Source organism: Vipera ursinii (assembly GCF_947247035.1).
Source record: "Vipera ursinii genome assembly, chromosome: 2".
Taxonomy (NCBI): domain Eukaryota; kingdom Metazoa; phylum Chordata; class Lepidosauria; order Squamata; family Viperidae; genus Vipera; species Vipera ursinii.
The window spans coordinates 264162547-264184849 of record NC_139513.1 but is presented as its reverse complement, the minus strand read 5'-3'; the positions used below and the strand labels follow the sequence as shown (position 1 = coordinate 264184849).

Sequence of the window (22303 nt, the reverse complement as noted above, 5' to 3'; positions counted from 1 at the left end):
TCAATGAAGCAGAAGTAGATTTTTTTTTAAACTCCCTAGCTTTCTCCATGATCCAGCATATGTTGGCAATTTGATCTCTAGTTCCTCTGCCTCTTCGAAATCCTGCCTGTACTTCTGGTAATTCTCGATCCACACACTGCTGGAGTCTAGCTTGTAGGATTTTAAGCATAACTTTACTAGCATGTGCAATGAGTACAATGGTACGATAGTTTGAACACTCTTTGGCACTGCCTTTCTTTGGAATTGGAATGTAAACTGATCTTTTCCAATCCTGTGGCCACTGTTGAGTTTTCCAAATTTGCTGGCAAATTGAGTGTAGCACTTTTACTGTGTCGTCTTTTAAGATTTTGAATAGCTCAGCTGGAATACTGTCACCTCCACTAGCTTTGTTGCTCAGATTTTCTAAGGCCTACTTCACTTCACATTCTAGGATGTCTGGCTCGAGGTCAGTGACCACCTCATCGTGGTTATCAGGGACATTAAGCTCGTTCTTGTATAGTTCTTCTGTGTAATTTTGCCACCTCTTCTTAATCTCTTCTGCCTCTGTTAGGTCCCTGCCATTTTGGTCCTTTATCATGCCCATTTTTGCATGAAACGTTCCCTTCATCTCTCCAATTTTCTTGAAGAGATCTCTGATCCTCCCTATTCTATTATTTTCTTCTATTTTTTTGCACTGTTCATTTAAGAAGGCATTCTTATCTCTTCTAGCTATTACCTGGAATTCTGCATTCAATCTTGTGAAAATACCCTTAAGCAATGTATTACTTATACCTAATTATTTTGATACAGGAGTTAGAAATAACAGGACAAATTCATACTTAATTGGAGCTGGAGTTTTCACTGGTCAAAATTTAGTTATTTTACCAATTCAGGATCATTTTCAGTAACATTTCATATAATATGATAATTAAATCAACAAAACCTGAGCACTCATAAATATTGACATTTTGCAGAACGCAACTGGAATTTTAAAATAGGTTTTATATAACCTCAATAAATGCCCACTTTGAATGCTCTGCATATACTATTGAAAAAGAAATGGAATTGTATCATGTCTTACTTATTAGTCTTTAAAAGACAAGTTATAAAATTTATGCAGAATATTTCCAACTCTGGAGTATCATTGCCAAGCACACCATTTTCTTTGTTTCATCTAGACATTTCTAAAATGAGATATTTATACTGGCAACATGCCTCCAACAGACCTTGACAGGATTAAAGTATTAAAACATGCTCATCCTAATTCTCTCCACAATGCATCAAAGCTACATTTCAAATACCTTTTATTTATTTCTTCAGATGACTAAAAGAGGGAAGAAAGGGATTAATTGATTCATGTTATTCAACATACTGAATATAAAGAATACAAGATTTTGTTTACTGACATGCTCCTCATGTATCAGAGCAGGATTTCCCATTTTTTTTTAGAAATTCTGTATATTTGTACCAAACCCTGACCTCCAAATTTGCAAAGTTGAAGGAGAAACAGTACCTTGGTAATTCATATAGGAACCTGAATTAAATCTTCAATACTAGCAGCAGTTGAGCCTTAGCAAGCTTAAGTTAGAGTATTCTATATTAAGAAGATTCCATTCACACATCCTTCAGAACTTTATTTTATTTTACTTTTTATTATATACAAGAGCATAGATGTAGATCAGGGGTGTCAAACTCAATTTCATTGAGGGCCGCATCAGCATTGCAGTTGCCCTCAGGGGGCTGGGTGGGTATGGCCAGGGTGGGTGTGGCCTACTGTGTGGGCATGGCTAGAGTGCGTATGGCCTACTGGGTGGGCGTGGCCAGCTCTACGTCGTTCGCATCAAGAGTGCCTATGGGGGCCTGGGCAGGAGTGGAACAGATCTGAGGATCTCTGGCAGAAGGAGGGTCTCTGGGCCAGGGCCAAGGCAGTGGGGGCCGTTCCCTCACTGTTTCCAGGATGGCTTCGTGGTCCACATGAAACCACTTCGCGGGCCGGATCTGGCCCCCGGGCCTTGTGTTTCACATGTCTGATGTAGATCATGTTTCAAACTGATGATTTCCAATTATGTTGGACTACATTGGTGACTGGGAAAACTGGATGTGTTTTCTTTTTAGATTCCTTTTTATCCCACCTTTATTATTTTTATAAATAACTGAAAACAGCAAATATTCACTTCACAACCCTGTGAAGTAAGTTGGGCTGAAAGAGAGTGATTGGCCTAAAGTCACCTGATGGCTTTAAAACTCAGTCTCCTGGTTTCTAGATTGGCACCTTAACCACTAGCCCATATTGCACTTTAGTTTTAAATTAGTTTAGGGTTTTTTTGTTTGTTTGTTTTGTTTTTTAGTTGTAGCTAAATGCCAAACATATCCTTCTTTGCCTGCAAAACAAGCTTGCTGCTTGAATGGCAACAATAACAAAATAATTTGATGTCATTGGTGATTGTCTGAATTTTTGCAGAGAACAGAACAGAATAGAACAGAACAGAATAGAATAGATAACCTTATTTGGCCAAATGTGATTAGACACACAAAGAATTTGTCTCCGATGTAGAAGCTTTCAGTGTATATACAAAACAATAAGTAATAATAATCATAATAATGATACCAATAAGAAAAGGTAGTAGGAAAGATGAGAAGGATAATAGCAATACAGCCATACTATATGGGTAAATATACGTAGACATAACACAGTGCTGTGGGAATTAGGTGTTCATCAGAGTGATGGCAAAAGGGAAAAAACTGCCTCTGTCTGGTTGTTTTGGCATGTAATGCCCTGTAGCGGTATCCTGAGGTAAGGATATGAAACAGTTTATGTCCAGGATGTGAGGGGTCTTTAGATATTTTCTCAGCCCTCTTTCTGACCAGGGCAATGTAAAGGTCCTCAAGGGAAGGTAGGCTGGTAGCAACTGTTTTTTTCTGAAGTCCTAACTTTCTGTTGAAGTCTGTACCAAACCAGACAGTTATAGAAGTACAAATGACAGACTCAATAATTACTCTGTATTAAGAGCTTCTTCTTCCTGCCGTAACTTTCTGAGTTGATAACATTCTTTGTTATGCCTTTTTAATGATGGTTCTGATGTTAGATACCCTTACAAATCCTGGGAGATTATAGAACTTACAAACTTGAAGGACTCTACTTTTGATACTGTGTTGTTTAATATAGTAAGAATTGGCAGAATAGGAGGACTCCTCCTAAAATCCACTCTCATCTCTGCAGTTTTAAGTGTGTTCCACTCCAGATTGTTACAGCTGCACTAAAGAGCCAGTTGTTCAACCTCCCAAACTTTATGTATATCAAGTTACAGTAGAATAAAAACAGGGGCTTTCAGTCTCCCTCAGCACTTTGACAGTGTCTGCCCTTTATGGATTTGGGAATCAAGCCCACCAGTGCTTTCAGGAAATATGCAAGTACAACATAAAAGAAACCCAGGAGAATACTATAGAGATGGAGACTGTGTAACAAGCTTTTCTTAATTTGATATATTTGGTAGGGAATTTTAGGTGTGGTTGCTCCCACAAGCTATCTCATGGCAAAAATCCTATGAATATTGTTTCAAAATTAAGCACCAATGACGTCAGTGGAACTAATTCCTCATTTAATGTATAGAATTGAAGCCTCAAAGATCTATCCCCATCATGAGCCTGCTGATTAATAAATAAATTATGGCCAATCTGCTTTCATGAAGAGCTATGTAGCAAAAAATATCAGTCATGGACTTATTTTTTTTCCCATGATCCCAAACTTAGGGAATATAATATAGCTTTGCACTACTTACCTTTAGGAAAGCAAAACCATCAATATCTTCAGTTTCCTTTATTATCATTTCTAGTGTCTCCTTTGCTGTATCAATATAGTCTTGAAAATTAACCATCTGTTCATAAAGATATTCCATTTTTGTGTTCTTTGCTTCTTCAAAATTCTGTGACTTTCTCTCATGGTGACCAATTACCATCTTTACCACATTTTCATTTTGCTCTTCTAATAACTTCTCCTTTTCCTTACAGTTGTCCTAGGAATAGAGGTCAGAAGAAAACGTAATATTCCAGCATGAAATATTAAATGAAATTTCTTTGTAAATGTTTCCTCTTTAGGAGATGAGACTTCTAAGCTACTTTTCTAAGTAAACTTTTTCAAAATAATAAGCCACTATTGAGCATATTCAACAAAAGCAAGCCTTCACAATGTAACCTGGGCATTTGGCTCTATTGTCAATGGGTTCTTACAGTCAAGAAGACCATTATATTGTATGTTATAAGGGGAGACTTACTAGATGTGGTCAAAAAAGTAAGATGCCATCCATAATGGTGTAATCAAAGCTATCTCTGGTTTTTATGTACGGTATGTTATACTAAAAAAACAAGCTGTGCTCTGCTCAAACTATCACAGCCACCATTTTGTCTTTTATGACCATATTGTCTTTTATGACCATAACCTAGGGACATACTTGTATGTTGTACTTCCACATGATAGAAATTATGGTTTTCTTCTACATGACAGCTTTTTAGGCATCTGAAGAAGAGCTTCATATTATGTCTAAAAGATTTATTGAAGAAAGGACATATGTAGAACAATTCTTTTCTAACAAGATAAGAGTTGATATCAGAGTAAATTTACAATTGGCAGGCCAAAAGAATTACTCAGAAAAGAAGTTTCACTGGAGCTACAAAATAAATTGGCTGATGTTTTAAAATTCAAAAGGGAAATGTCAACGGTGCTAACATCGAATGTTCTTGCTTTGACAAAAGATGAAGAAGCAGCTATTTCATATTTAAAACTTGTGTGTTACTTTTAGAGCTCGAATCAGTTGTTGCTGGGGGGAAGAGGAAGAATATCTCTCAAGGCTGTCTTGAAATAAGAGAAGATAAGAATCTGGCGGGTTGTTTAACAGAAGGGAAAACTGACCCTTCAAACTAATTGGAGAATGTGATTAATGACAGCAATGAAAAGGAGGAGAATTGTGTTTAATATATACTCCTAAGGGGAGGGGAATTCAGATTCCAGCTTCCCTAGCAAGCTTTGCCGATGTTATAGGGCTCTAAAAAAAGGCTTTTAAGGTAAACAATGCCTCAGAGTCCTTTGAAGAGCTCATCCATCGGAAACCTGACAGGAAATATATATGATTAATCAAGACAATTTTTTTCCTATTGGATTTATAAAAGGAGCTTGTTAAAGCATTGAAGAACAATGGGACAAAGAAGAGAAATCAAATCCTATGATAATATTTAAGTGACCTAACAACTATTAGATGTAAAAGGAAGGTATATAAAATCAGTTTAATTGGTCAGGTTAAAACAAAATGTGCTATTACATCTTGGGATGAAGAGATAATTATTTGTAACCTTAAAGGAGATGTGATGTCACTAAATTTGTTTACACTTATTATGATATAGGATGGAAGTCACTTTTATTTTTTATTTTTATTCTCTTTTCTTTTTTAAGTTTAGTTTTTATTAGATTTTATTGTTATAAGCAAAATTCTTAATAGAAATATGTCCAGTGAAGAACAGCTTCACACATATAACTAAAGCAAATCACCTTCAAGCATATGATTACAATAGTATTAAAATCAAATAAATAATTATGGAAATCAGAATGCCTCGGTTCACACAATAGTCTAAAATCCCAAGGCAAACATACTATACTATGACTTAGTATGTTGTACAAACGAAAGAGATGGTGTTAGACTTCCGGAGAAAAAAAGAGGAACCTGCCCCACTTTACATCGGGGAGGACTGTGTAGAGAGAGTTCCCTCCTTTAAATTTCTGGGAGTCTACCTCTGTGAAGATCTGACCTGGAAAGTTAACACAACCCAGGTGGCTAGAAAGGCCCAACAGAGGCTTCACTTTCTTAGGATCTTGCGGAAGAACAGGGTAGAACAACAGCTAATGACCCTCTTTTACCGGTCTACCATAGAGAGCGTCCTCTCATATGGTATTGTGGTTTGGTATGCCGGTCTGACAGCCGCGGATAGGAAAGTATTACAGAGGGTAGTGAGCACAGCACAAGACATTGTGGGCTGTTCCCTGACACCACTGGATGACATCGCCAGGGCTCGTTGCCTTGGAAGAGTGAGGAAGATTCTCAGGGATGATTCACACCCTGGACGGTATCTCTTTACTCTCCTACCATCCGGTAGGAGATATAGGAATATAGCCAGCCGTACCAACAGGCTGAAGAACAGCTTTTATCCGTGGGCTGTTAGGCTTTTGAATGGGATATAATCTTATGCAGAGTTGACTTGGGAGGCCGGTATGTGGTGTAGTTGGTTCACATAGTGTGGTGGGATGGAGGGTTTGTTGTCACTGTGTGTTGGGGGGAGAGAGCACGGGGGGAGGCTCAGCTAATCTCAATGTACACATGTTGTACTTTGACAATAAAGGTTTATTATTATTTATTATTTTAAATCCAGGAAATATAATTGTAATTTCTTCCCACAGTCTACTATCAATCTTTTTCTCAAGGCTAAAAATACAGTAATGCAATTCCCTCTCTCTTTATAAGACATTTATTCATTTACAGTGTTCTGAACTCATTGTTTTGAACTCAACCCAACCCAACCCTCCTTTTTACATTGTGATATATAAAACATGGACTATGTTTAAACAACAAAGAAGAGATATTGCCCAATATGTGAGGTAAGTAACAAAATTTTGGGTAGTTCATACAGTCTGGTAAGCCACTGATAGGGATAAATGAATGGTCTTCAAAATTTAATATTGAAAGAGAAATTTAAAATTGAATTTGCTGCAGTGGAAACTAATTGAGTGGAGAAACAAGCTTATGAAAGCAAGTATAATGGATGGGAAATAGGAAAGGATAAAATAAAGGAAGAATGTAAGATAAACACATAGGCAAAAATTAGCTGGGTCTTGGAAAAGGAAGAATACAAGCTATAAAAGCCATTGCAAGAGGAAAGGGTTAGCCAGAGAAAATTCACTGAATGAGAAAACAGGTAAGAACCTATTTTTCTAAGAAGTCATAAAAAGGGGGGCCCCAGAACTCAGACAACCGAGCATGTGCAATTAGTTAATTAATATTAACTGACACACCTTGCATAAATTATCTCCTAATTTTAATGTACATGTGATATATGATTTAGTATGTAGCAGGAAATATGTAGGAGGCGGTGGAAAAGAGTGTAACCTCATAGTACCTCAGCCAATGGGGAAAGAGGAGGGATGTGGCAGCCGGGAGAGGGTTGTATAAAGAAGGGAATATTTTGGGTTGAAACTTTGGAGAGAACCAAGTTTTGAAAGCTTCTCTCCCCACTTATTGCAATAAATGAAACAAAAGGCCTACACTGTGTCTTGGCTGGTTATTGATCATGTGAGCTTGCCTCTGGTTATGAAGGAAAGTAGCCAGGAGCACATAACAGCCACAAATAAGCAAACCATAAGATGACCTGAAGGGCTATCTGAGCCCTGCATTGTGAGGCATGGTAAAAGCAAGCCCTGACCAGCAGAATGACTAAGCAATCTAGTGAGCTCTGTGCTTAACTAAGATTATGGTATCCATTCAGTGGGTTCCTTGCTCAACCTACCTCTAGAGTATTAAACAAAGCCTCTATTTCACTGACACATCCTTCAATTTTCAAAGATCTTTGTTGCAAAACATCTAGGAATCCATTCAACTGGCTCTGAAAGACATAATATATATATGTGTGTGTATATATATATATATATATACATTAAAAATCACAATTGCCTAAAAGTTTATAACGTTCTCATGCATAGGATTAGATGCTAAAAATTGTTTAAGCTTTCATGAAAAGGTTTCTCAAAAGCCATCATTGTATCACTGATACACAGCAAGAGACAGGCTCACTGGCAGTCCTGATATCCTCACCATGGAATTGAGGTCTGAATGAAATATGCTATTGATCTACATACTTATTTCCTAAGAAGTAAGACTAATTGTTTTCAATAGGACTTACTATTGGATGGGATATTTCTTTCAGTCTTACTGGGTAGTATTTTACTAGCACATAAGTCAAAATGCAAAATCAGGGGATTTAAGCAAATTATGAAGAATCTGTTTGGCAATAAGCTCCATTAAAATAGAAATAAAAGATGTGCCCTTCCTTCCTTCCTTCCTTCCTTCCTTCCTTCCTTCCTTCCTTCCCCTTCCTTCCTTCCTTCCTTCCTTCCTTCCTTCCTTCCTTCCTTCCTTCCTTCCTTCCTTCCTTCCTTCCTTCTTGAAAGCTTTCAACTATTTAAGCCTGTTTTTCCCACCTTTTGTGTCTTCAAATAGTACTGCTGCTTCTTTTTTCAAAAATATTATTAATTTTAAATTAATGCCTCAGAAAAAGCCTGGTTTTGTAATGGGTACATTTAATTATATAGAACCAATTAAGTAGGAAACGTATGTTTTGAAACCCCAGGGCCAAATCCTTCAAACCCATACAGTATCCGACTGCCAGCAATTGCCCAGGGTCTTCCAGGCAGCCAGTTTTTAAATGCACCAGAGATTGATCTAGGCTGTTTTGACAGTTTTGGAATCTATTTGGACATTAGGATGCTCTGAGCACAGCATGTTTACATGTTTACAAGGCTTTAGGCCTCACAATGAACCAGCAGCCATTAGCTGAGTACAAAGCATTGTCAAATCACCAGTGCTTGTCAGCCAGTAATTGATCAGATCTTCCCTCTGAGTTCTGTGCTTAAATGAAAATCCTCCGCCCTCTTCACAGAATTAAATAGAAGTAAACAACTAATATATCTCTTGTTTCTGTGTGCATTGTTTTGACAAATTTCTATAGACATAAATTCCTAATACTAATAAGCTGGTGTTCCTCAACATCTTACAGTAGTGGACTCTCAGAATTCCTCAGCCAGCATGTGACAGTACTCCTACAGCTGAAGGCAGGTGAACCAAAGATCCCTACCCCACTCCAAGTGAGAATACAGGATGCCCTCTTAAGCACTGGTCTACACTTTATTATTAAATTTATTTGTCACCCATCTCACAGAGTTCAAGGTGACTCTGGGAGGTATTCACTTCCTTGAAATAGCCCTTCTGCATTCATAGTACAACACTATTGCTACAGGAATTGATCAAATTGCACTCAATTGCAAGGTCCCAATTATAACATCATGTGATCAACAGGTTGCTCATCTTGTTACACTTCCTGGATTGTGCCTTTATTTGGAAAGTCTTTGTGTGTTACTAGTTTGGGATAGCAAGCAGTTTTTCATTCTAGCTTCATCAGATGGTTTTCTGGGAGATTCCATATGTCAGGATTTTCCAACCTTAACAATTTTAAGATGCATGGACTTCAACTCCAGAAGTCCCCAGCAGCCATGGGTTTTGAAGTCCACATGTCTTGAAGTTGGTACATTATATTAAAGACACAGGTTAAGGGGAGGCTATAGAACAGTGGCTCCCATCCTTTTCTATACCCCGCACCTTTATAATGCTTCTGATATATTCTAGCACCCCTTATAAAAGTTCAAAATAATGGCAATGAATTATGCATATACACTATAATTTTGAAAACCCAAGTTTTCGTACCCCCTGGAATATTGTCTCGCACAATACATTATTTGCACTAATAAAAGCTTTTGAAGAATAGTTTATGTTAACAAGGAGAAATATTTAGTAAATAAGTTTAGATGGACAGGAAATATTAGCATTGCTTAAAAGGAAACTTTATTTAAAAATATATGACAGCATATTTTAATAATTTCTAGGTTACAAAACTTGTAGATATAACATGAGTATGAAAACGGAAGGCTACAAATCAATAACATTATTTTATATTGACTTTAGTCTATCAAAATTTGGTCTGATTACATTGCTATTATTTTATTTCAGGTATTTGCTAGTAAGGAAGTTATTTTAAGTGGTAGTGCCATAAATTCTCCACAGTTACTACATATTGCAAGCACCCGTGGTTGGGAACCCCTGCTATAGAAGGAAAAAGGGGCAGAACATTGTACTGCATGTGGTTCCTTTAGATTGCAGGCTGTCAAATTGGCACATTGGGAGGTGGGATTATATGGTCCTAGCCACCATCTTGACTTAAAAAAACTCTTATCCACTCTCAGCAGCTTATTTTTAACTCCCCTGCTGGGTCCCCTATCCCTTTATTGTTTGACTTGTTTTTCCTCCACTTCTAATGCTGCTATGACAAAACTCCACTTCAAATAATGGAGACAATACTCATGAAATATGCTGGTGGGGGGGGGGTTAGGTTCCCTCCTTGACCTTCCTTCAGAATATTTAGCCCTCTGTCTCCAAATAATTTGCAGATAGCTGACCTTAACAGAAATAAAATATCACTATTTGCTTAAAAGGAAGATTAGGCTTTGAAATTAGCATATGTGACAACCATGAATTATAAACATGCATACAGCAGAATGCAATATTATATTCTAATGAATACATGTTTCAGGTGGAAACATTTGATTTTAAAGAGCATCCACGCTTAACAGCTTATTATACAGAGCACATTCTGTAATTGACAAAAGCTGAAAACCTGCACATTTTTTACAGAAGGATAAGATCACATGTGAATACAGTAGTAGAAATGAAGCAGAAATGCCATCTAAATGATCTTTCTGCCTGGTGGAGCTATATCTGTGGAGGAGAATTTATTACAGAGCTAGAATTCATTTCTGGCTCTCCTTCTAAATTGCAGGGCCAAAGACAAATGTCACAGAATGTCCTTGGGTCCTTCGACTTTCAAGAAACCAGTTTAGGGACAATTACAAGGCCTATGACTCTGCTGATATTCTTAGCAACTACTTATTGTCCACCACAGTAATATGGAAAATCTACCTTGCCCCAAGCTAGGTCCTTTTATATGAGCTGAAGTACAACGCCCAAAATTCTAGCCAACATCCTATAATTTGGAATGATATCTGCTGCGGGCATCAAATTTGGAAGACTACTATACAGTATAAACCAAGACAGCAGCAAATTTCTAATAAAAAACAAAAACAAGGAAAACTTTGCAATGAATATAAATGTATCCCATCAGATTAACATGTTCTTTGCCAAAGTAAAAGGGCATGGAAAGGAAGGTGAAACAGTTGGGTGTAGAGCATAGTGTCAGCTAAAAAAAACCTCCATTCATATTTCAGCTCTTAAAGGAGTTCACTAAGCTCTTAAAATAGTCTTTAAGTCAGGAATGGGCACTAAGATAAATAATTGAAAATGTCCAAGCTTTTGCTGTTCATGTGGATTTTGTTCTTCTGCTGGTGGTGTGCTGCATTATGCTTCTGACTGTTTTAAAGTATATTGTAAACCAACCAGAATTTATTACATTAAGCAAAAAACATAAACACCTGAGTGTAGAAAGAAGGGAGGGAGGGAGGGAGGGAGGGAGGGAGGGAGGAAGGAAGGAAGGAAGGAAGGCTTAACAACATTCAAGAGAAGGGCCAGACTATATCTCTGCAATAAAATCTGAATATATCTGAAATCTAAGATTATATGCTGCACATAGTAACTACCTGTCATCTGATTGGGACTTCTAGAATCCTCTCTTCATACTACTTTTCATATTTTATTATATTATGCTATATTATACTACATTGTACTGTATTACATTATATTACAGTATTTAATGTCCAAGTTGAAAATACTCCTGGGGAACTTTACAGATATCAAAATGATGGATGGATGAATGGATGGATGGATAATACATACCAAATAGCCACAGAAATTTATGAACAAACTCATAATGCTTTGTCCAGAAAAAGGCAGGGAGTGTGTCATACTTTAGCATCTGAACTGATGAAGTGAAGATGCCACAAAGGTTTCCTTGTGGACCGCATTCTACAGATGGTGACCCTTTAGAGAAAGACCTTTCCTTCTCCTGTTATTATAAGATGCATCAAGAGAAGAGCTCACAATATTTATCTCAACAGTCAGTCAGGAACAGACTTTCTGTGTAATCATACTTCATTGTTGAAAATCCTTGCTGTATTGCTCAAAGATCTTTAAAATCCTTTATTATGAAAAAATTGCTATGATTTTTGTTTGCTCTTTCATCTTGTTTTTGACTGAATGATAGAAGTATAGCAAACCTTTGGCTAAAACTTTCTGTAATTATGCTGTCACCCTTCTAAAAAAATAAATATGGTCAGCATCTTACCATTTGGGATTGTATCAAAGGATACAATTGCCATGTTTACATTAACAGAAAACAATTACACGGCAGGGCACTTGGTTTTCAAGATCTTCTCCATCCATTTCTTGTTCTGAAAAACTGCCTTTGAGCGTCAAAAGGATACAAATTCTAGTGTCTCCCAAGGAATACCTAAGTAAAACATGTGCAATGGTAGTCCATCCAAAATAAACCAGGTTTAACAGGTTCAGAGAAGGGTTGAAAAATTTTCATCAACAGTTAAACAACTGGGAAAGCAACATTCTAAACGAAGAATCACAGCAGAAATTACCTAGAACACTTAGGATCAGATTCTGAGATTTTCTGATTTTATTTAAAAAAAATCACAGTGCGGCTCTAATTTTGGGAAATGTAATGTTTCCCATTACTACATATTCTTTACCTGTCTTCATTTCTCAAGAAAAAAAGAGACAGAACCTCAGTTTCTATGGGAAAAATAACAACTATGGAAATACATCCCTTGCTATCTGAGCCATTTTAAGAAGAATTGTTATTCCTGCAAGCCAACTATGCATCATATTAAACATAAAAGCTTGTCTTATATTACTGTTAAGTGTTTACTTTCTTCATCTTGCAGGAATGTTGGTGCCCTCAGATGTTCTTTACCTCAATACATTGCCAGTGGCCATATTGCGTAGAGCCAACAGGCATTAAAGGTCAAAACATCTAGAGGGCACTAGATATTTATTGCTGCTTTTGTCTATTTTACTTAAACACTAACGTATGTCAGTGAGAACAAAGAGCAGTATTAACTGCATATTTTTAATGTCTTACCTTTAACACAGTCACAGCTGTACCCAAGTCGGCTACATTATGGTCTTTATGCTCCTCAAAAAGCTTATCCTCAGAGGAGATGGGACATTTGCACTGGTAGCAGTATGTATCCAAACGTTCTTGGTCAACTTCTTTCTGTAGAAATTCATATTCTGGTACATTTCTTTGTAGCATTTCAAGATCAAGCAATTCAGCTGCCTTTTCTTCAGCATACATTCTTGCCTCTCCTTCATTCACAAATTCATAAGTATCACTAATGCCATCTAGGGATTCTTTATCGTCAAAAAGCAGTTCTTCGTGAGCTATTTCTGAAGAGATTTCTTCCTGAAAGATATCATTGTGGGTAACCACTTCATATTTCAAGAGCTCAGCTAGATCTTCTTCGATGTCACTGTCCTCTTCCTCTTTTATTGAGTATAATGGGTAGGTATCAAAATCATGAGACAAAAGAGAATAGTCAACTTCCTCAAATTGGTTATCAGATTTTACTTCTGCTGCTAACTGATCTGCTGTGTCATTCTGCATTAGATGCTGGGCACTATTTTCTCCAGTTCTGCTCTCAGATTTTTGCACTTCAATGTCCCAGCATGGAATATCTTTGTGATCTAAAACATACGTATCTTGTATTGGAGACTCAACTAAAACATATGTATCTCCTAGTTGACTTTCACCTTGCTTCTCAGCTTGACCTAATCCTTCACGAGATTGTGCAATTTTTTGGGCAGTCTTTACAACTACATCTTCATCCATTCCATGAACTTCTTTTATTTCAGACTGTTGGCTTTGGATGATTGCATATCCAGCATCATTCTTTGATCCATCTTGCCCAGATGATTCAGTCTGATATACAGTTGCTGCATAATCAAGTATTGGACTGGGCTCCTCATCACTTGTTTCTTCTGGTACCAGCTGACCTGGGTCATCAGATAAGGATTCTTCTTCACTTCTCTGACTACTGTCATCATTGTTGGCTCCTGAGCTATAGAAGTCTCTTCCAAAAGGAATTGCATGTGTTGGCTGACAAATCCTAATTTTTATGTCACTCACAATCTCAGTTACCCCATGTGTAACTGTATCACTCAGACATTCCTCCACTTGGGCACATAGATCAGGATGAATATCTGCAGACTCATTCTTTTTTGCATTTGGTTCATAAGCATCTTCTGTGACTTTTGGTTGGGTTAAAGTTTCCTCTTTAAAAGACTGACCATTTAAAATGTCTTCATTCTTGGATTCTTCCACATTATTTGTAGTGTAATCTTTAAGAATTTCCTCCTCCAGATGCATTTCAATCCCATCATCTGGAATATGATCTCTGATATGAAAAGGCAGATCAATATCCTTCACTTCTTTACATTTGTGGCTATTTTTTTTAGAATCACCCACTGCTTCTTCATAGAAATCTTTACATAAAAATGCCAAGGCAGGTGGCATCTCTAGAAACTCAGAGTCCACTACAGTCATTGGCAAGGTAGCAGTTGGTGACTGAGACAACTCATCTTTCTCAGTATTAAGTAAGACTGCCTTAGTGTTTGCTAAGTTAAACTCATGCTCTATGCTTTTATCATCCCCAGCAGCTTCAATCATTTTAATTTCATTTGCTGTTTTTGAAATGTCTTGACGGGTAGCTGTTGCATTTTGTTTTTCTATCATTCCATTAGAGGCTTCATTCAATTCTCTTTCTAATAAAGACAACTCCAAAATATTCTTTGATTTTGCTGCTGGATATGTCGCTTCCACATATTGTTTATCTATATCATCAAATGGTTTCTCCATGTCCTGAATAGACTTTTCTTTTTCTGTTTGGGTGAAGGATGTATTTTCAATCAAAGTATCCTTTTCAACATAATCAATATTGGCATGATTAAAAATATTATCATTCTTGTTTTCTGGAATAACAGAAACCTCTTTGATTTCTGTGCTTTCCTTAATACCCTTCTCTTTTTCAAGTTCCTTTGATTCATTTGCTGCCATTTCAGGGTTATCTCCCTTTAAGTCCTCTGTATATTGTTTATTTGGTTTGTCAACTGAAGGTTCCTTATCAACAACCACATCTCTAGTATCATTACCTGCTTTTGTTTCCAACAATGAAATGGTTTCTACTGCCTCTAGTATAAGCTTTTTTCTATCAACAGAGGAAATGAGAGGAACATTAGTTTTCACAACTTCACAACTTTCAGAAATATTAACCATGTCTTTTTTTAGATCAAGATTAGGAGCTGGTATGGCTTCTTCTCTCAATTTCTCTTGATCTTTGAATTCCTTCTCTTTACTCAAATAGTGTTCAGACACTTTCAAAGTATCCTCCATGGTAGGCAAATGTTTTGTTTCTTCTGCTTTTGAAAGATGTTCTGTACTAATGATTCCATCTGCCTGGGGTTCTGATTCAAAATGTGTTGGAGAAAGCTCAGTTTTCTTCTCTGCCACTGCATTTTTCTCAGGAAAGACAGTTGAACCATTTATTGAATCAGCATCCCCAAAAAGAGCTTGAGTATCTAAATTCTCTTTTTCTGAGATATGGGGGGAAAACCTTTCTATTGTCTTAGCCTCAGAAAGAAGGAATGCAGCAATGGACATGGGTTCTTCTGGCATCTCCTTTGTTATTACAGTTTTACAAGGCTGCTTTTCTTGTTTCCTTTCTGGATCCAATGTAGCAGAGTGGGATGGGCTCAACAACGACGTTAAGACTAAAGATGGATATGCATTCTCTTCTAGCTCTTTCACTTTCTTACTGAAAAGAGATGAAATGAGTGGTTCTTGTTCATAAGCCTGATTTTGTCCCTCAGGTGAATAGAGTTCTGATTGTTTTGAATAAGATAAATCTAACTGTTTTGTATCCAGGGATGCAGTGAATGATGGATACATGTCAGGTTTCATTTCATTTTCTGACAAAACAGATAGTTTACCTTCTACTTGAGCAGCTTCAGACCATGTTATCTGCATTTCTTGTTTTTCTGCATCATCCATCAACTGTGATAATACAGGAACATCAGAATCTACTTTTCCAGTTTTAGGCAGATGATCCTCTTGTTCTTGGGGATTCATATCAGCCAAATGGGATGAACCTTGAACAGTTGCAGAACAGTAAAGCTGAATTTCTTCCAGCTTAGATTCTTTTACTGATTGCAACAAATTGTCATCTTTTAATGGAGCATCCTGGTCTTTTGAACATTTAGTCTGAGAAATTCTTGGTTTTTGGTCTTCTTTTTCTCCCTGGTAATATAATATTTCTTGAGGTATGGTGGAAGATGAATATAAAAGAGTTTCTTGCTTGAGTTTTTCTTCAGTGGAATTCAATAAAGTGAGACTTTCCTGCTCTGATTGCAATGCCACTGGACTATATAGTTTGCTATCCTGGCTCTTGGTTTCAGAATGTGGAGTAACAAGCAAATGAGACTGGGTATCCTCCATATTTGCTTTCCTAGCAACCACATCCATTGGTTCTTCACTGAAAATTGAATGAGATTGCACTTGTTTCTCTTTTTCAGAAGCAGCGCAAGATGAAATATGTTCAACAAAAACATGTTCTGCAGACAATGCTGCAGAAACAGGAGACTGTTCGTTTATTTCCTCATATGTAGCTTCAGATCTGGATTCCTCGGACACAGTTTTTGATGAATGCAGTGGTTCTTGGCTGACCTCCTCTATAGAGGAATTTGTAAGGAATGGTAAATCTGACAATATATCTTGAGACTCAGGAAAAGGAAAATTATTTTTCCCAATCTCAATTTTGTTAATACATTCTGAAGAAATAGAATTTGATTGCTGTGAGGCTGGTAGTGAACTTACTCCGGCCCTCATAAGTATTGCCTGGGGCTTTATTTTATCAGGGACAAATGATAAAATTAATGGTGGTGATTCAGATGCCTCATTTAATGTCTTAGACAAATCATTTTGATTTCCCTGTGTTTCTGAAGCAGAACCTTTTAATTTGGATGTTGGAATTATGGGTGCACTACATTCAGTTTCTTCCCTCTCTTTTTTAGTTGATATTGGCTGCTCATCTTCTGATTCTGATGTCACAAATATAGGCATTTGAAGGTCTTCTCCTTCTGTGCTTGAAATGGGAAAGGATGCATCTAAATGTTTTCCCAATTCAGACATGAAGTGTATCTCATTTGTGGAAGAAGTCTCCAGCTGTGCAGTTATAGGTTCAACAGCATATTTTGCTAGGTGCTTTGATTCTGGACCAGCAGTGCCATAGTGCTCTGCATCAAACTTATTGAGTTGCATGCTTAAAAATTCAGAATCTTTGGCTGCAGTTCCTGAAATACCTTGATTTTCTTGCAAATCCATTGAATAAACTGACTGAGATAAAGCCTGCCTAGTTGTGGGCAAAGGAGGCTGGATCCCATTTATTTCCTTTTCCTTTCTTATCTGCACTGTATCCACTTCTATGGGTAGAAGTGTTTGTGATAAATGCTGAAGAGTTTGCTGCTGAGCAGCATCTGTCTGTGATGGCTCAAAACCAGGATATAATGAATCAAGTTGCAATGGCTTAATGATAGGTTTATCAGGTTGCATAATTTCCTTATGCATTTCATTGACAGAATGCAAAGCAGTTGTTCCTTCCAGCTGGGATGAAACAGTAGAATTCTGCTGTATAAAATGCTGTCTTGATTCAGATTCCAATGATTGTTTCAATTGATCTTCACTTATTTCACAAGAGTATTTATCTTGTTTCTCAAAATCCGATTGTGCTTTTATAGTGGATTGCAGCTGATTTTCTAAATTCAATTCTTGCATTAGAACAGGTGCTTCACCTGCGTACTGTGCAGATACAGTTGGGAAAAGTTGCTCTGTTTTTGTACCTATGCCAATTTCTGGCTCCCTTGATTTAGATACTAATTCTTTTGCTAGAACCTCTGTGGATGACAAGGACAGATTTTCTTCTTTTGTTGTTTCAGCATTTTGGAAAGACCCAATAGAAAAATGTGATTCTCCTATCATAGGAGTTAATTCAGTGGAATCAGACCGATTGCTTTGTTTTTTCATTTGCTGAGGCAGGCAGAATATATTAGAGTTTGGCTGTTCAAACAATGATGCAGTAGCCTTTAATGAAGGTGGCTGTGTTCCATGCATTTCCACATTGGCAATGAGAAAAGATGAAGTAGATAGCAACTGTTCTGATGAGCTGAGTGGTTCAATAACTTTGTCACTCAGAATTGATATCTCTTCAGATCCATGTGGTGCCTTTATGGATTTGGCGATAACAAGATGTTCTGGTTCTGAGTGTGCTGGTATTATAGAATGTTGTTGAGCCATTTCCTCCTGTATGTTTGGAACTAAGAGTGTGGAATCTGGACACAAAAATTCTGCAAGTTGAGTCTCTGTTTTATCTCTTACACATTTTCCTTCTGAGATAATGGTCAGAGATGGCCGAGTCTGAGCAGCTTGCCTTGGCAAGTCAGATTTTAATTTTTCTTCTTTTGTGGCTTCTTCTTCAACCATAGTATAAGAATACTCTGAAAGTCCAGTGGGTTCTTCAATAGTATTACAGATTTCCTGTGTTGTGGAAGCTACATCAGGTGCAAGCTCAGCTTCTTCACATTCTGATTTGTGGGCCAAGGGAAGATAGCCTGACTTTCTTTGGAATTGATCCTCCACCTTTCTTTTGTTTGAAGAGTCCTCTGACAACTGTTCTATTTCTTGCTTTTCTCCTTCTCTGATAGAATATAGAAATCTTGCCTTCTCAGGGATGGCTTCTTTGGTTTCAGTTAAATAAAGAGAGTCTGTTTGCTTTTCCATTTCTCCAACAGAATGCTCTAAGGGTGTACCCCTGACTTCCATTTCTGAAGGAATTGTAGATTCCATAGCTTGATTTCTAATTTCAGCTAAATCGCACACTTCAGGTTCATCATGTATAGCTGCTAAGTCAAATGTGAGTTCAGATTCATGAACTTTGGATTTGTGTTCTGATTTTCTTTCAAAAGGTGTAGTTAATTTATTCTGTAACTGTTCCTTTTCTTTATATTCCTCTGCCAGCTGTTCTTTTTCTTCATTTTCTGCTTCTTTGACAGAAGATGGTAATGTTGACTTTTCAGGGATGACACTTAAAGAAACCTCTGCTCCAAAAGAATATTCTAAGGGCGCACCTTTGACTTCCATTTGAGGGGGAATTGTGGATTCCCTAGTTTGGTTTCTAACGTCAGTTAAGTCAGATACTTTAGATTCACCATGCCTTGCTGCTAAATCAGATGCAGGCTCAGTTTCATGAGCTTCAGACTTGTGGTCTTGACAACCAAACAAAGGTAGCTGGTCTGATTTTGTTTCAAAAGGTGTAGTTATTTTGTCCTCTAACTGCTCTTTTTCTGAATATTGCCCTGCCAGCTGTTCTTCTTCTTGCTTTTCTCCTTCTTTAACAGAAGATGATAATCTTGCCTTTTCATCTTTGGTTTCAATTGAATAATGAGTAATTGCTTCCTTCTCTGCTTCTTCAACTGAATGCTCTAAGGGTGGACCACTGACTTCCATTTCTGAAGGAATTGCAGAATCCATAGCTTGATTTCTAACTTCAGCTAAATCAGATGTTTCAGATTCACCATGCCTTGCTGCTAAATCAGATGCAGGCTCAGTTTCATGAGCTTCAGACTTGTGGTCTTGACAACCAAACAAAGGTAGCAGGTCTGATTTTGTTTCAAAAGGTGTGGTTAATTTGTCCTGTAACCTTTCTTTTTCTGAATATTGCCCTGCCAGCTGTTCTTCTTCTTGCTTTTCTCCTTCTTTAACAGAAGATGGTAATCTTGCCTTTTCAGAGATGGCATGTTTGGTTTCAGTTGAATAAGGAGAAACTTCTTGCTTCTTGGCTTCTTCAGCAGAATGTTCCAAGGGCACAACTTCAACTTCCATTTGTGAAGAAATTTTGAATTCTATAGCTTGATTTCTAATTTCAAATATGTCAGGCTCACTGCATATAGCTGCTAAATCAGATATAAGTTCAGTTTCGTGATCTTCGGATTTATGGTCTTGATAACTAAACAAAGGTAGCTGGTCTGACTTTGTTTCAAAAGGTGTAGTTAATTTGCCCTGTAACCTTTCCTTTTCTGAATATTGCCCTGCCAGCTGTCCTTCTTGCTTTTCTCTTTCTTTAACAGAAAATGGTAATCTTGCCTTTTCATCTTTGGTTTCAATTGAATAATGAGTAATTGCTTCCTTCTCTGCTTCTTCAACTGAATGCTCTAAGGGTGGACCACTGACTTCCATTTCTGAAGGAATTGCAGAATCCATAGCTTGATTTCTAACTTCAGCTAAATCAGATGTTTCAGATTCACCATGCCTTGCTGCTAAATCAGATGCAGGCTCAGTTTCATGAGCTTCAGACTTGTGGTCTTGACAACCAAACAAAGGTAGCAGGTCTGATTTTGTTTCAAAAGATGTAGTTATTTTGTCCTCTAACTGCTCTTTTTCTGAATATTGCCCTGCCAGCTGTTCTTCTTCTTGCTTTTCTCCTTCTTTAACAGAAGATAGTAATCTTGCCTTTTCAGGGATGGTGTCTTTGGTTTCAGTTGAATAAAGAGGAACCTCTTGTTTCTCTGTTTCTTCAACTGAAAACTCCAAGGCTGTACCACTGACTTCCATTCCTGAAGGAATTGTGGAGTCCATAGTTTGATTTCTAATTTCAGCTAAATCGGTCACTTCAGGTTCAGCATTCATAACTGCTAAATCTGATGCAGATTCAGTTTCTTTAGCTTCTGACTCCTGAACCAAAGACAAGGATGGCTGGTCTGGTTTTGTTTGTAAAAGCACAGTAAATTGTTCCTGCATTCTTTCTTTGTCTGAAGATTTCTCTGATAACTGTTCTTTTTCTTGCTTTTCTGTTTTTCTGACAAATGAGGGTAATTCTTCCTTCTCCAGGTTAGTATCTGGAGTTTCAGTTGAATGAAGAGAAACCTCTTGATTGTCTTCTTCAACAGACTGCCCTAAGGATGTGCCTTTGACCTCCAGTCTTGAAGAAATTGTAGATTCCATAAATTGAGTTCTAACTTCAGTTAAGTTACAACTTACAGGTTCACAGTGAGTAGCTACAATATTATGAGGGTGCTGTACATGTTGAATCGAAGTTTCTGATAACATTCTTCCCACTGAGTCAGATTGATTTTCTGTTTCTGTTTCAACATAAGGAAGTAGTTCAACAGGAACTGGGGAACAAGGCTGAGTTACTTGATTCTCTGACGGAGACCTCACTTCTTTTAATAAATCAGAAAATTCCAAGGTCATTGGTATATGATCCTGAATTTCCTTTTTTTCACCAACAAAGTTAAATGATTCTTCCAGTGCAGTATTTGAAGAAAGAGACTGTTTTTCTTTTTTTCCCATTTTGTCAGACTCAGCTGGTTGAATCAGTTCTGGAAGTGAGGTATGAATTTCAGGTGAATATTGTTTGGTGGCTGACTTCTTTGCTTTATCACTAAGGTGTGCTGAATTTTTTGGTAGCTTTTCTGAAGGCTTTTGTGTTTTAGGGAGAAAAAAATGTTGTGGTTTCCTTTCCTCTTTACTGTAAAGTGCAGACTTTGAACTTTTTGTCTCTACATGTCTGAGATTATAACTCAGAACTTCCTTCTTGTTATTCTTCTCTGCCGTGTTTTGTTCAATGTGCCTTAAAGATACAGATATGCCTTGTCTGCAGAAGATTTTGGGTGGTTCTCTTGGCTTCCTGATCACCTCTGAGGGTGGAGGCATATCTTTATTGTTTATCCTTCGGAAAACCTTTTTATGTCTCTCTTCCAATACAGCAGTGATTTGAAGAATCCTGGCTCTTACTGTTCCTTTGAGGGGCAGCTCCCCCTTTTTCATCAGAGTATTTTCTTTCTCCTCTGACCCAGAGGTCACTACTTCCTGTGTGATTTGAACCAAATAGTCTTTAATCTTAGAAGGTTGTACTTGAGCAGGCCATGCTTGTGGATCAGATGGGTCAAATTCTCTTTCTTCAGCTTTTTTCAGCAGTGACATCTGAGGAAAATCACATTCTTGGCTGTCTGGTTCTTTCTTCTCATTTAACATTTGATGGCTTGTATTGCTCGGTTTTTCATGCATAGTCTTTCTCCCTTCCTTCCTTCCTGGAGAATAATCTGTGTATGAGTTTTCCATACTGTATACCCCAGATGTAATGCTGGCTTCTGAGGCATGGGATGTGGAACATCTACTTGAGTTGGTCTCCCATGTTAAGCTACTTTCTTCACTTTGAACAGCCTCCATAGCATCAGACAACTTGGTTTTCATCTCTTCATTCTGGCTATGTTTTTTAAAACTGCTAAAGAAACAAATAGTAAGAAACTATAACATTCTTTAATAAAAACAAGAATAACTAAATAATAAAATATATAAATATTACTTTTCAAAGTCTTAAATCTGTTTCATAAGACAGTACTGGGACTGATAATCTTCCTTGCCATAAGAATGCATTGTTGGATTACTG

The 22303-nt window shown here is 37.3% G+C and overlaps 1 protein-coding gene across 1 annotated transcript in view; it reads right to left on the bottom strand.

Moving 5' to 3' along the window:
• CMYA5 (cardiomyopathy associated 5) overlaps nucleotides 1–22303 on the bottom strand; it is a 64059-nt gene that overhangs the window by 35415 nt on the left and 6341 nt on the right. The window contains exons 2-5 of the mRNA XM_083353116.1: nucleotides 12889–22135; nucleotides 7525–7620; nucleotides 3759–3992; nucleotides 1281–1303 (exon numbers count right to left, since the gene is read on the bottom strand). Coding sequence (XP_083209242.1) covers nucleotides 1281–1303; nucleotides 3759–3992; nucleotides 7525–7620; nucleotides 12889–22135 — 9600 coding nt within the window. The remainder of the gene's footprint in view (nucleotides 1–1280; nucleotides 1304–3758; nucleotides 3993–7524; nucleotides 7621–12888; nucleotides 22136–22303) is intronic.